We start from the raw sequence: 15000 nt of genomic DNA, 5'->3' as shown, positions 1-15000 counted from the left end.
ATGTCTCCAGAGCTCAGGCAGTGTTCAACCCTAAAATGTTCCTTACTACTATCAATGTCACAGACTTAGCTTAACAGGTGCTTTCCTCTGCCTGACGGAATATCTGCGCTCAGCCCTATTTGGCAAATCTCTTGAAATTGACAAATTTGGACTTTGTGCTCGAGACGAAGAATCCAACTCAAGTGTTGGAACTGGGTTGGGCGGCTCAAGCGTACAAGCTGACTTCCTCGCTGCAACGGGTGTCTGAGTCTGGATCTTTGGAGTTGACGGCTGTGCTGGGGCACAATTCGGGGTCTTGTCCTTAAGCACAGAAGGTTGTACTGCAACTGGTTTCGGTGTCTGTATAGGTACCTTACAAGGTGACTCTATTTCTGGCTCCTGCACACAGGTAGCAGCGCTTTTTGATGATGACGTACCACATGTCAACTTTGGAGACCACATTGGAACAGCTCGCTCCTCGGGAAACACATCATCAAACCCCTCTTCAGAATTTTCACGCTCAGTCCGCAGCAGGTGATCAACATGTACATAATGCAGTTGCCGCCCTACTTTCACCAGATAGGATAACGGCCCCAACCTTCTTATCACTGTACCAGGAACCCACTTCTCTGCCCCTCCCCGGGTGTTTCGCACATTCACAGAATCACGCGAAGATAGTTCATGCATCTTAACACGGCTCTTATCGTGCTGCTGCTGTTGCTTGCCTTGCTGGTTTTGGACGTGCATTTCCATGTTAGGCTTCAGAACACTGAACTTGGTGTGAGGTTTGCGTTTTAAGAACAGTTCTGCTGGTGTCACTCCTGTAACAGAATGAGGGGTGTTTCTGTACTGGAACAGACAGTTTGCCAGTTGGTGCTTCAAAGACCGCTTCGGTGCACCCCTTCTTACTCGTTCGGCCTCCTTCTGTAATGCTTGTTTAAGGATCTGTACTGTACGCTCTGCTGCACCATTGGACGATGGATGATAAGGGGGAACTAGGGTCTGTTTAACTCCATTCTGCTTAAGGAAATCCACAAATTCACTGGCAATAAACTGGGGACCATTATCGGACACCACTTCCTCAGGAAGTCCGTATGCTGCAAACCACACTCTTAACTGGTCAATAGTACTCTTAGCTGAACTAGATGTCATGTGTGCTACCTCAATCCACTTGGAGTGGCTGTCAACTAGAGCAAGAAAACTGTTGCCATCCTTCTCAGCAAAATCAATGTGCTCTCTCTGCCACACTCGAGTTTGGCCATCTCCACGGGTACAAGGGTGCTCTTGGGGACGCTTTCCGTACTGACTGGCAAACTTCAAAATTCTTTACCATCAGCTCAATCTCTGCATCTAAATTAGGCCACCATAAGTAACTCCGGGCAATGGCTTTCATGGAAACAATACCCTTGCAATAGTCGGTTCCTTAACAATGACGGAATGATTACGCGCATTCCCCATAAGACACATCCTTGATCTGCTGTTAGCTCATGTCTGCATGTAAAGTACGGTTTAAGTTCCTCTTCGATAACATGATTAGGCCATCCCGCGAGGGTGTACTCCAAAACTGTTGCTAATACAGGATCTCTCCGTGTGTCCCTGCTGATGTCCTTAGAGTCAACTGGCAATTCATCAAGACCTGAGAAGAAGAACATTTCTGCCTCTTCTTTCATGGGACTGAGGTCACAAGGTAAACGTGATAAGGCATCTGCATTAGCACGCTCTGCCGACGAGCTATACTCCACATGATAATGGTACGCCTGCAAAATAACAGCCCAGCGCTGCATTCTAGCTGCTGCTAAAGTAGGCACTGCTGTTTGAGGACCCAAGATGGTAACTAATGGTTTGTGATCTGTTAACAGGTGAAACGTTCGACCGTATAGATACTTGTGAAACTTCCGGACACCAAATACAATTCCCAGGGCTTCCTTCTCTATTTGCGAGTAATTCCTTTCGCTCTTTGTGAGTGTTCTCGAGGCAAAAGCAATGGGACGCTCTTCACCATCATCCATTACATGAGAAATCACGGCACCCACACCATAAGGAGAGGCATCACATGCCAGAATCAGCTTTCTCTTTTCATCATATGGCACAAGCACCTTGTCAGCCACAAGCTCAGATTTGCTGCGCTTATACGCCTTCTCACACTCTTCTGTCCAAGCCCATTTCACTCCTTTCCGAAGCAGTTCATGCAGCGGCTGCAGCAATGTGGATAGACTAGGAATAAAGTTACCATAATAATTTAGCAGTCCCAAATAGGAACGAAGTTCTGCCACATTCTTCGGGCTCGGGGCCCCTTTAATAGCTGCAATCTTTTCATCTGTAGGATGCCGTCCTTCTCCGTCAACACGGTACCCCAGGAAATCCACACTTGGCACCATGAACTCACATTTCGACCTCTTCACTAATATGCCATGCTTCTCCAACCTGGTCAACACCTCATCCAATACTTGCAAGTGTTCATGTGGCTCTGTTCGGATCAGAATATCATCTATACGACAACGCACTTTATCCATCCCTTGCAGTATCTGATCCATTGTTGACTGAAAAACGGCAGAAGCAGAGGCTATACCATAGGTGAGATGCTGATATGCATACAATCCCTTGTGAGTTTTCACCGTGAGGTAACGCTGGCTGTCAGCCGTCAATTCCATCTGCTGATAGGCATTTGACAAGTCAATCTTGCTGAACACAGTTCCACTACCCAAAGTGGCAAATACATCCTCAGTGACTGGCGATGGATATGGGTTGTCTAAAAGGACTCTGTTAATGGACACCTTGAAATCCCCACAGATACGAAGACTTCCGTCTTTCTTTGGCACACAAACAATGGGTGAAGCCCAGTCACTCCGTTCCACCTTCTTAACTACTCCTTGGCTTTCCAGACGGTCTAACTCTTCTTCAACTTTTTGGCGTAGGGCATAGGGTACTGGCCGGGCTTTGCAAAATACAGGCTTAGCACCATCTTGCAATTTAATATCCGCCTTGAAGCCTTTGATGGTTCCCAGTCCTTTGTTGAACACCTTTTCATGCCGCTTCAATATGTCTGACAGCGTTTCAGTCTTGCTCACAAGAAAGATGTTGTACCAGTTCAGCTGGAGTTCTTTCAGCCAATTCCTACCCAGTAGTGGGGGACCATTTCCATCAACTACAATCAACGGCAACACCCATTTTTGCTCATCATATACAACCGGTAACCAAACCTCTCCATAAACTGGAATTTGGACACCATTGTAAGCTTTTAACTTAACCTTGGTACTCCGCAATGGCCACTGACTAAACTGCTGGTCATACAAGGTCTTAGGCAAGATAGACACTGTTGCTCCAGTATCCAACTGCATTTCACAGCTCTTCTGGTCTAGCATCACTGACACTTGAATTGGTGCATGCCTCCTTTTCCTGGAATCCTCAGCTGTAAAAAGGCCTAGTGCTTCATCCTCACCATCATCATCATCATCATCATCTGTGTCGCCTACCACTACTCCTTCCAAATACTTGTTAACTTCTGCCTCTCGCTTCCGGCCACCTGACGAGTTTGCTGCTCCACCTCTTGTCTTGGTTTTGCACATAGCTGCATAATGACTCACCATTTTACACTTTGAACACTCTGCTTGGCGAGCTGGGCAGCATTTATCTCGGGCATAATGCCCCTCTTGACCACATCGGTAGCACCACCGTTTACCCGATTTCTTGTTTGGCTGCTCGGAAGTTTTCGAAGAAGATTTCTGGACAACCCTATGCACACCCAGTGGCTCTTCTCTCTGCTCTCCCATTTTCTTAGTCTGCAAGTCTACAGCTTCCATAGCTCGAGCAACCTCATGCACTTTTGTCAGAGTCAGGTTTTCTTTTCCAAATAGTTTTTGTCTTAAAACCGAAGACCGACATTTATCGATGACTTGATCTCTGATGTCAACATCAGGGTCATTGAAATTGCAATTCTGTGCTTGTTTCCTGAGTCTAGTGATAAACTGATCAACTGTCTCTCCATCCTGTTGAGTCATGCTTCTGAACACGTCTCTCATACGGTTCGTTCAGTTTGGTGACAAAATACTCGTTCAGAGTGCGAATGGTTTTCTCGTATTCCGTTGCGGTATCTTCCTCAAACGTATCCGTGCCTGGATCCGTGAGCGTTTCGTACAACTCTTGAACCTGTATTCCCGCTGTGTGAAGTAACAAAGATTTCTTTTGGGCGTCATTCACCGCTCCTTTGGCTATGAGAAAGTAGTGAAACGATTGAAGCCATTTCTTCCAACGTGGTGCCAACGCTGACGAATTCCCTTTGCACTCGAACGGACTTATCCCTTGGATTTCGATATTAACTGCCGCCATTATTCGCTGTTTCAGTCTTTTTCAGTTAATCCCATCCTCGTCGCCAGTGTTAAATATGGAGAAACCAGTCGATGGTTCCAAACAGGGTCAGATTGAACTAGATGAGACACACAACCAAAACATACACGTTTCCAATATGGCGGTCTACTCCCAAGCAAACCTGCTTTAATGCGCATGCGTAAACAACAACCGCTGACAGATAAATAACGAATACATAACAGGCACATCATCATGTTTATTTATAGACAGACTGATCAATAACTGCTTACGGTCCTGACAAAAAAAATTCTAGGTCTGCACGCGTGGATATAATAATAATAATAATAATAATAATAACAATGAGAAGAAACATTACTGGCCTATTGACTCCTGAATTCCTCCCTCCCCCCTACTGACGAGTAAAGGTTTGGCATTAGACAAAGAAAAATATGTAAATCTCACTTCTAGGTGTCAATGTGTGTTTGGTTCAAAAGGGAGTTCTAAATTGGCCAATATCAAAAATACCATACATGTAACAAGGCTGTCGTCTAACAGGAGCCCGGTAGCCTGGGGCTCCCAAAGAATAGCTCTGGACGCCTTAATTTTTCACAGCAACACCTTTCACCCACCCTCAGAAATTATTTACAATAAAAATGTTCCCGACGTTTCGGTCGCCATCACGGACCTTCAGGGGAAGAGAGAGAAAAATTTTATACAAAAGCACTGCAGATATAAACAAGACGCTGATTACAATTCAAGATATGTGTCATTTTTTTCTTGTTAGCGAGAGTCAAGTGTAAATACTCCTTGGGACACTTACCAACGTCTTTCTCCATTTTTCCTTCTCTGAGTGTGGGAAAGTGCGCCAGCAATGTTTCGGCACAGTCCGAGAGGCACAAAAACGGAAGCGGGGAAACATATCGCCCAGAGGTGAATCACTTTGTATGATCCCTTCTCTGTGACACGTTTTTTGTACCTTTGAATTGGTCGCGAGGAAATGTACAATTATAATCCGAAGTTTTGTTATCCTACCCAGACCACTCACAGGCAAAAAGTGTGTTTTTTATATCCTCTTTTTAAAGATTTTCCTCTCATTCCGCGTTTTAGAATAATCCGTATATTCCGCATTTTAGAATATTCTGTATATTCCGCGTTTCAAAATATTCAATATTTTCCGTGTTTGAGAATATTCCGTGTATTCCGCAATTCCGCCATTCCGTTCTATCATTCTGCCATTCTGCCGAATAGGGTCACCCGATTTTAATTTATTCACTATTACTAGTTGACTACCTGTGCTCAGCTGTACAAGTACTTAAACAATTCCTTTAGCTTTTACTGCTTCACTGCTGTTAGTGATATGATAATTTTGTTATTGTTACTATAGTCACAAGCATGTATGTTTTCACAAACAAAATCAAGTCTCTCACCTACAGATGTCTGCACCCGTGCTAAAAATTCTGTGTCTAGGGAAGCATATTCAGGAGTCAAGTACACCACTCGATATTCACCTCTGAGATTAAACAAGAACAGCAAACAATAATATTATTGTCATGTATATTTTAGACTTATTAATGAAACTGACATTAAAAACACATACATGCTAAACAGGAGTCTGCAATCATGGTAACAAACTATATTAACCTCAAAACCCCTGCTTTTGCTTCGGCATTGTTGCTTTGAGCAGAACCAAGATAACAAGCAGGAATTTTATAAAGCCTGCAAGATAAAATTGCACCAAAAGTATAAGCGACCAATTAATTAACATTGAAAATGATTGTGGTGCTGGTTTAGCTGCAGCGAAATCAAAGCCAGGAAAATTGCTGACTGCTGTGCATAGAACCTATGATTTTTAAGAATCATTTCTTTTTTGCTAATGATAACATGATTAAACACTTCAAGAATATTTCTACATCCTCTCAATTTCGCAAAAACCTACTTTAGTTTGGCTACTTGATCCTCCATGAGTGAAATCAAGGGTGATATGACAGCAGTTGTTCCTCCAGTGTACAAAGATGGAAACTGGTAGCACAAACTTTTGCCATATCCTAAAGCAAGCAATAGCATTAACTTTACTACCAGTAGACTGGAAAAAGCAGTAATGGCTACAAAATTTCTGAACATTTGAAAACAGTCTGAACCCAAACTAAGGAGTAATAGTTACAGAAATTCATATTAACTTGAAAAACAAAACTGTCCAATGGACTTTTATCAGTAATATGGAAAAAAGCATACTGAATATGCCCACTGAGTGGAATAATAGCTTTAGGCCTTTTGCAACAAACAATCACACGGTACAAAATCTGCCATGCTGGAGGGCAAGCTCATTATTATTCCGCCACTGGGACATTAAAACAAAGGCAAGTCAAGCTTGACTGGTTCAGGTCTCTTTGTCTTAAATGTCCCAGTGGGGGAATAATAATGAGCTTGCCCTCCAGCATGGCGGATTTTGTACCATGTGATCATTTGTTGCAAAAGGCCTATTGTTATCGTACAATTATCAATTTCTTGCCTGGGGACTACACAATGGTTGCAAACAAACACTTTATTCAATTTCCATCTTCCAGGACCATAGGCTGGATCTGATGCAGGTAGGGTCTTTTTCTCTTTAAATGGACCAGCTCTAGTTGTATTAACCACTACCTTAGTAGCCTCAAGTCGACCAGAACCTTTTTCCTATCCCTCCCTTTTAGTCCCCTATCAGACATAATAATAGGGATAAACCATCTATGGCATCCGTTCGTTGTCGGGTGCGACTTACAATGAACGGCTAAATTGTGAATGCATGCATGCATGCATGCACAATAACTCTATATGCACTGGACTTGTTTTGATACTGAAAGTAGAACTATAACAAATGTGTACTGACAAAATAATAATTATGTATCACTTTCTTAGTGGTTACAGCCAAAGGGTTAACACACTGTGTTTCTCATTATTTAAGGACACCCTATCTTTAGTTTCTGTACCAATAAGTAAGAATTGACAAATGTCACTGTATTTGTCTGTCATGCAACACTCAAAGTGATAAGAGCTTATATGGAGACAACATCCACCACCCAAATATCTGACTAGAGGTAAGTTTTTCTGGGTTTCGTTCCAATGACTTCCACTGTTTACAAGGGGTCTTAGTTTTCCTAGTACAAAAACTAAGACGCTGGGGTCTTAGCCTTAGTTTTCATAAACACAAGAGCTTGTATGCAGGCTTAGCACACAGTGGTAAGAGGTCCACTAGATAGCAGTTGGTTTTTAGGACTAGGGTTAGCCAAATTGAGGGTTTAGGGGTACTTTATTTGTTTCCGAGTTTTCGGCGTCTTTAAGGGTTCTTGGGGATCTTAGGGTCTTTGTTTTAGAGACACCCGGGTTCTGATAACGAAGTTGTTTCACTTAAAATTCCAGTCATAGGAGAGGTTACTGTAGTCTTCTATCTCTAAAGGATGACTAATCACAATTTATACCACAAGAAGCCAGCATTCACAGAACTAATAACATTGCACAGAGTCTGTGCTGTCGTTAAGCCTTCATATACAACTGACCTGTTGCCATAACAACACAGACATCTCGTTTGTGATTGAGCACTTCATTGATTATCTTCCACTGCATACTAAAAGGTAAGATATAACTTCCTGAATGACATAGCTTTCAATGAGGCGATTACCATCCAAATGCCTCACCTGAATGTGCTAATGTAATACTGAATTTAAAATTAAATCAAGTCATAATAATTTACTTCCATTCTATTGATCACCACTTATTAAGTTACATTTTCATCATCATCATCATCATCAAAATCATCAGGCAAATAAAATCAAAGATGAAATAAAACTGTAAACTGTATACTAGCCTGTGTAGATGGCAGGATTGTTGTTGCGAGAGGCAAATAATGAGTGGCTAATAACCAACAGTTTGTTAATTTTGGGAATCAGCTCATTCACCAGCTACAAATAAATTTTCTAAAGTCTGTTGGGTAGGGCCCCAGAGCATGTTATTCAACAACAGTGCATACAAAAAACACAAACACAACAGGTCAATTTTCTTCTCATTGTTTTCATAAAGCATTGTTTAACAATTGAGGGTTTTTGTAATGATCAGCGGTAGTACTCGTAAGGACATGTGCACTGCGCGGGGTCTGGAAGCCATTGATGGATTAAAACTGTTAGTGTTCACTTCGTATCCATAATTTATCCGTTTGCATCGACTTTAAATAACGAGATTATGACAGTTTTAATCTGACGTTACAACGGCCATGTTGGTGTACAGAACAATGCAGTAAAATGTCTTTTGGAAAATTGACTCTATTATTATGCAAAACTTGTGGGGCCATTTTCCATTGTTTTGTACACCAGCACGGCCGTCTCATCACGTTGATGAGATATCAAAACAAAATAATACTATTTTTTAACCATAATGTAATATTATCATTAGCACCCTTGGTTTTTGAGATTAATATAATCAATACAAGGTCTCAGCCCATTAAATGGAATCCACCTTGGAGGATTCAACTTTTGTTGACCTTGACCTCATCCCATAATAATATTAATGTTTTCATTTGAATACCTTGTTGGTTCATTAGTTCTCAGCAGTTCATGTGTGGTTTATACGATTTCTTTTTTGGTTTTAAGCAGTATTTAATTCCCAGCCACAGGTTTTGCCTGTAACATTAATAACAGTGACTTTAAAACTTAAGAGCTTCCTTCTTTACTTACGGCCTGAACTTGCTATGTCCAAAGAATTTCTTCAGGACCTCAATATACTCAATATCGGGTTTAATTTCAGTAGTCTCTGTTGGAAAAAGATGCATCATCATTCAGTCTTTGAGAACTACCAGTCTTTTGAAAATGGCATTCCCTTGGCCTTTAAAACCTGTTTTAACCTGATCTTAAATACTTGTATTCTTGCAAAGCTTACAAAACTTTACATAATTTACCGGTAATTGTTTGTTCCGCGATATGTTGCTCTATTAACTCATTTATTCATCATTTACCATGAGTTGGTGCTAATTTGTCCTGAGCATCCTTGTGACTATCTTCAGAAGTCTCTGGTTCCACCTGGCTTTGGTTGCAGAGTTCCTCTATATCAACCTTTACCGATCACAGCAATAAACACAAAGAGATTCTTTCAGTACATGTAAAAGTGAAGGTAACTTACAGTCAGTAACCTACACAAGTGTATGCTAATAGACGTCTGTAGCTAAAAGCAGTGCTCAAGCATGCCTTAATAATCTGCAACATTTTACAGTCCCTTCTCTCTCCTAGATATCTTCATTTTGTCTACCACAACTAGATATGATGAAAGATCTGTGGGTGTTCACTTCCACTTCCAGAAATATCTTTACATCCAAAGTTGAAAAAAAATTAATGTGATGGGCTTCAATTACACGGCAGTCACATTGAGTCCCGAGGGATTGGAAACTTTTGTTTTCCCCGACCGAAACTTGTTCCCAAACATTTCAATACGAGGCTCCAGGTACAACATCTGTTTTCTATGCCCAATATGGATGCCATAAGAATAAGGCCCATAAGAGGTCTTGACTTGAGTCTTCCAGAATATGACAAACGTCAACCGTTACCAGTTAAATAATGTGAAACCCCGAAAAGTTACCCTTGGAAATGAAGCAAGTTGCCCTTGACAACATGGTAACTTTAACACTGAAACTTTGTCACCAAACTTCCCTAGTGTCATACTCAACTGAGAATCGTAGTATGTAATGTATTCATTTTATCACAGGCTAGACCGGAATATTTAATGTAATCGTATAAATAGTAGTCGTTGTTTTTTCTTACTAAGTTTTTTCTAAATTCTTGTAGTTCTATTAAGTTGTGTGTCCACTTTCGTTTTTCGATTATTGTAATATTAAAGATCCTTTCACCCTACGGAGTAGTCCACACCAGTATTATTGTAAACTACTCATGTGCACTCTTCGTAGTTTGCCATGGCATAAGAAGGTAGGAGTTAAAAGAATAGCTGAACAAAAAGCACACAACTACATTAAGCACTCAAACTTCATTTGACAACTAATGTCTTGCCTGTGTACTCAATTTCAAGCTGGTAGCTAAATATGAAATTATGTCAGTAATGAAACATTTGGACAAAGTAGATTCATAGGAGAAGAGGAGGAGGAAACATCTTGAAATAGGAAATGATTTTATGCTGAAGTCTCTCAGCCTTTTTAAAAACTGGCTGTAGCTTGAATTGCCCTTCCCTAAGCTTCGTAACAACTTTCATGACTAGACATCAATGATCACCTCAGCCATTGCTCCATCAAGTTCCTCGTCACTTAAATCAATCAGGTCTTTCGTCTCATCACAAATGTAACTCACGTCCATGTTGTGTTCTTTACTTATATCCATTGAATCCTACAAAGACCAAAATTAATATTATTAATAGCCTTAACACTTGATTATTGGTTTTGCCTCAGGTCATGAATCTGCTTTTATTTGCTTTCTCTTAGCTCCTGTTTCTTCAATATTGCTAAGCTTGTCTAATATTTTTGACATCTTAGCTTCCACTTATCAATGGTTTTGTGAGGCATACAGAAAAACCTGCAGAATCCAGAAACCAAAATCTGGAATCTAGAACCAGAATCCAAAATTATGAGACTGCAAACAGATGACAGGGAAAGCAAGAAAGACAACAAAATGTCACCACAGGACTGAGGGAATCTAAAGTTTGCAACAACTTGTTGGATCTCATCGCCTAATGGTTCTCTCTAGATCGATTTCCCTGTCACGCAACCAAAAAATAAAATCGAAACCGTTCTATGAAAAAAGCCAAGAACTTGGAATGTTGTAGGAGACAAATTCAAAAATCACCTCTCCAATATTCTCGGGTCTGTGCGGTACACTGTTCCTGAGTTATGGGGCCTCAGCCACCATAGTGGTGTACAGAACATCGAAGTATCTGGAGTTAACGCTTTAATACTTTTCGCTCGTGAGATAAAATACATGTGTATGAGCAAATCTCCTAATGTACTTGAAACGCTCAAACTACTGACATTCGTAGGATAGACATTTTTTTCAACTGGACAGCTTAGCTTTGTATCATGGTGTCACGCAAGGTAACAAAAATTTCGGAAAATTCAAAATGCTGTATTTTCGAAACGAAAGACGTCACGTAGTTGTACTCTGTACTCTGTAACTCTGTATTACTATATCAGATGGAGACAATTGCTATGTCACAAACCTCTGTTAGGCTTGTATTCCCTGAGTCCTTTGAAATATTCTTGTCTCTTCCCACAATTAGCTTGTGTAATTTAGAAGTATTTAACTCAACGGAAGATAACAAGGAATCAATTCTGTCATGATCATCCACAATGTCATTTTGCAAGACCACCTTTGCTTCTGAAATCTCCAAAAGAGCGTCTAGTACCTTTGAAATTCTGCTATGTACGTCCTCATTCTGACTACTTTCCATCTGCCAATTGTCTCATGCGGATTTAAAATGAAATCTCAATGGTATAGCTGAAAAGTACGGCTTATTAGCCATGATTTTGTACAGCTACACAAACCCAAAAGCAGCCATTTTGGATTTTTCCCGCGTTTGAGGAGAAGTTGGATCCAAACTCCAGCTAAATCTCCAACCCAGGCTCCCTCATACCTTTACAAATCATGAAATTTTAAAAAATCCCCCGGGAAGGTGGCTCCCAATTCCCAATTCCCGGCGCGGGGAGGGGATGCTCGTCGGAAATTTTGACTTAAACCACCAAAAGAAGATCAACCAGGGCGTGGCCCAGGCTTTTTTGACCCCGAAAAGAGACTATTGTGCAAGCCTAAATGAGGCACGGAATAAGGCCTAAATGAGGCACTGAATGCCTAAATGAGGCACTGTTTACTGTTTACACGAACGCGGTTTCATTTGCAACCGCATCGAAAACGCCTTCTGTTTACACGACACCGATCGAGGCTGTTGGCGAAACCAGGTCGATGTGAAAACGCTGCCAAAATTGGAGCGTTTTCAAAACGATATGGTCTCATCTCTCGCGTAAACGGCGAAACCGCATCGATTTGAATACGTTTACCATTTTGGCGCGAAATTTGCATCGTTCGAACACAGGCAGACCACCCTCTGTTAGTGGGCCGTTGTTCATTGAAATCTGAGCATCGATCTTTTGTTATTTATAGAAGAAATACAGATGAACAATACGGTGGCTATAATTTTCTCCAATATGCAGTATTTAAAGCAAATGATTCAATAAAAGTTTGAAGAAAATGTTAACTGAGTCATGTGTCATGATTTTTTCGCCGTCCCGTGCTGTTTTAAGCGCTATTTTGCGAGATGAATATTTGACCTCCTTGGTTAGTTCTAACCACCGAGGTCAAATATTCATCTCGCAAAATAGCGCTTAAAACAGCACGGGACGGCGAAAAAAAAAACCTTAAATCCAAACCACAGTCGCAGAACATTTCCTCTCCTCTCCCCACAACATTTCTAAGGACATGTAATTGATTGCTATCGAAAAAATATTTTCCAACAGTGACTCGATCCGAAAGGCCAGGGAAGCTTTTTTAATTTCAAAAGGCAGGGCAATTGATCCCAACGGTCTTACATATAATTTGGGCGAAGAAACGTATTCTTGGTTTTTCACGTGACGTCATCAAAACTAAAAAATAAGGAATTATCAATCCTTTTGAGATTTTAGTTTAGTTAGTTATTAGAACAGCTGAAGACTTGTCTTTTCACAAATTTTCAGTTTGATAGGGTTTTTCGTCTTGTGATAAAGCAAGGTTGAATTTCCAAGCTTTTGCGTGACACTATATTAAAATTGCGGTCGAGAATGCTATCACGTATGTTAACAAAGTGACTTGTCCGCTGAGATTTTGCAATTTGAACAGTCCTTGTATCAGAATAAGTACTCATATAGATGTTTATGAGCCCTCAGAAGACGACTTCTGGCTTTTTATAGCAAAACTCGATGCCATATGTTTTGTTAGCTTCCGGCCGCCATATTTGTGCCTGAGAGGGACACAAACATGGCGTCTCAATACAAAGCCTTATAAATTAAGTAAAACATTTCTTCGAATATCTCCCGGACGAAACATCGCACAGACCTGAACCTTCGCGAGACTGTTTGAATATTTATCCTTTTTTATCTCTTTAATTCTTGACTTTATTTGTTGAATGGTTTTGATGATGGGTCACTTCCGTTATTTTTCCGGTTACTCTTAGTATTTGAATTCAAATTTGTTGTAACTACCATATTTTATCACATATTTTCCAGTATTACGTCAACATCCATATTTACTATATATACATACATAAAAGCAATCCATCAACTCTCATTCTACCTGAAGAAGGCTGGTTTGGCAGGGACACTGAAAAACGCAGACTGTTCAGACCGTCTGTAAAATGAAAATTCGGTTAGCCTAATTAGGCCTAAATAACATTCAGGTTAGCCTGTTTACGGTTAGCTCTCAATAATAGTGAGGGTAACGCTATATTTTATTTTATCCCTGGTCTGCACGGTCTGCACAGTCTGCAGTCTGCGTTTTGGGGTGACCGGGTTTGGCCAGCCGAAATATAGTACACCACTAAAATCAAATCTACGTTGTATCGGCTCTTGCTCAAAATATTTAGTTTCTCAACTTGTAATCAGATCAAGCCACTGATCCAACGTACACCGAAAGGAAGATTGTCCACGGTTGCTTGCTTCAAAACTCTGAAAAAAACATGACGCATGACTCAGTTAACATTTTCCTCAAACTTTTCTTGAATCGTTTGCTTTAAATTCTGTATATTGGAGCCAATTGTAGCCACCGTATTGTTCATCCGTCTTTCTTCTGTAAATAGCAAAAGATCGATGTTCAGATTTCAATGAACAACGGTCCCACTAACAGAAGGTGGTCTGCCTGTGGTTCGAAAATGCGCTCGTTTACACCTCAAGACTTCGATTTTCTGGCGAAAACGGTTCTATGTAAACACTTCCAAACCGCATCAATTTTGACGCAAAAAGCAGCCTTGAACGAATACTACTTCATTAGCTGGTTAAATTATTACTCTCCTCCAGCTTTTTCCTACGAGGATTTACTTTGCAATGGAACAGTACAGTTTGCACGCATTGCTTTCCTTTCTTTAAGTCGCGTGCAAGCTACACGTGCGGCTGTCAATCTTTTGTCTCCCTCACGTGAAATGTGCACGTTCCTGCCAATCAACCATAACCTTACATAACGAACTGTCAACCGACTGTCAACCACTTTCGCCCAAATTTCGTATTTTCTATTGTTTACCTTGTTTACTTCACATCGGGAACTATATTCACAGCCATGGGTTAATTCTCGGCCTTTTGGAGGCAAGATGAAGTTCACCATATTTCTCTGGAACCTTTTTGGAAATCGATTTGAGAGAGGAAAAAGAATCAATTCGAGATAATGTCGCATTGTACTTCGAATTCCATCAAGAGCAACAACCCTGTACCTAAAAGCCAAGGAAGGGAAAAGGAAAAACATGCCATACACTGGGTCAGAAAAGATCTTCGTTTGCACGATAACCCATCTCTTTTAGAAGCAGTCAAAGGGAGCGACACAGTAAGGGTAATTTACGTTTTGGACACCAAAGTGGATCACACAACGGGAATCGGTCTGAATTTGTGGAGGTTTTTACTTCAGTCTCTAGAAGATGTGGATGATAGCCTTCGTAAACTTAATTCCCGACTTTTCGTGGTGAGAGGACAGCCGGCCGATGTGTTTCCTCGCTTATTTAGGGAATGGAAAACCTCCTTTTTGA

The 15000-nt window shown here is 40.9% G+C and overlaps 2 protein-coding genes across 5 annotated transcripts in view; one reads left to right on the top strand and one right to left on the bottom strand.

Annotated features, from left to right (window-relative positions):
- The window catches only part of LOC138042538 (bifunctional 3'-5' exonuclease/ATP-dependent helicase WRN-like), a 68788-nt gene extending 55153 nt beyond the window's left edge, over window positions 1-13635 (bottom strand). The window contains exons 1-8 of one of the 3 annotated variants that reach the window (XM_068888465.1): window positions 13566-13635; window positions 10527-10637; window positions 9266-9362; window positions 8988-9063; window positions 7818-7885; window positions 6221-6329; window positions 5926-6000; window positions 5712-5794 (exon numbers count right to left, since the gene is read on the bottom strand). In XM_068888465.1, the coding sequence (XP_068744566.1) occupies window positions 5712-5794; window positions 5926-6000; window positions 6221-6329; window positions 7818-7885; window positions 8988-9063; window positions 9266-9362; window positions 10527-10631 (613 nt within the window). In that variant the 5' untranslated portion in view covers window positions 10632-10637; window positions 13566-13635. Of the gene's footprint in view, window positions 1-5711; window positions 5795-5925; window positions 6001-6220; window positions 6330-7817; window positions 7886-8987; window positions 9064-9265; window positions 9363-10526; window positions 10638-11463; window positions 11868-13565 lie in introns of those variants that run through there. The other 2 variants (XM_068888462.1, XM_068888463.1) reach the window with 2 other exon arrangements.
- Window positions 13636-14444: 809 nt separating this feature from the next.
- The window catches only part of LOC138040899 (cryptochrome-1-like), a 13021-nt gene continuing 12465 nt past the window's right edge, over window positions 14445-15000 (top strand). Inside the window, exon 1 of one of the 2 annotated variants that reach the window (XM_068886613.1) lies at window positions 14445-15000. This exon is cut by the window's right edge and continues 121 nt beyond it. In XM_068886613.1, the coding sequence (XP_068742714.1) occupies window positions 14646-15000 (355 nt within the window). In that variant the 5' untranslated portion in view covers window positions 14445-14645. The other variant, XR_011130708.1, reaches the window with a different exon arrangement.

The sequence above is a fragment of the Montipora capricornis genome, chromosome 3, assembly GCF_036669925.1.
Source record: "Montipora capricornis isolate CH-2021 chromosome 3, ASM3666992v2, whole genome shotgun sequence".
Taxonomy (NCBI): domain Eukaryota; kingdom Metazoa; phylum Cnidaria; class Anthozoa; order Scleractinia; family Acroporidae; genus Montipora; species Montipora capricornis.
Note: the sequence above shows the minus strand (reverse complement) of the source record. Positions and strands in the feature narration are given on the sequence as shown.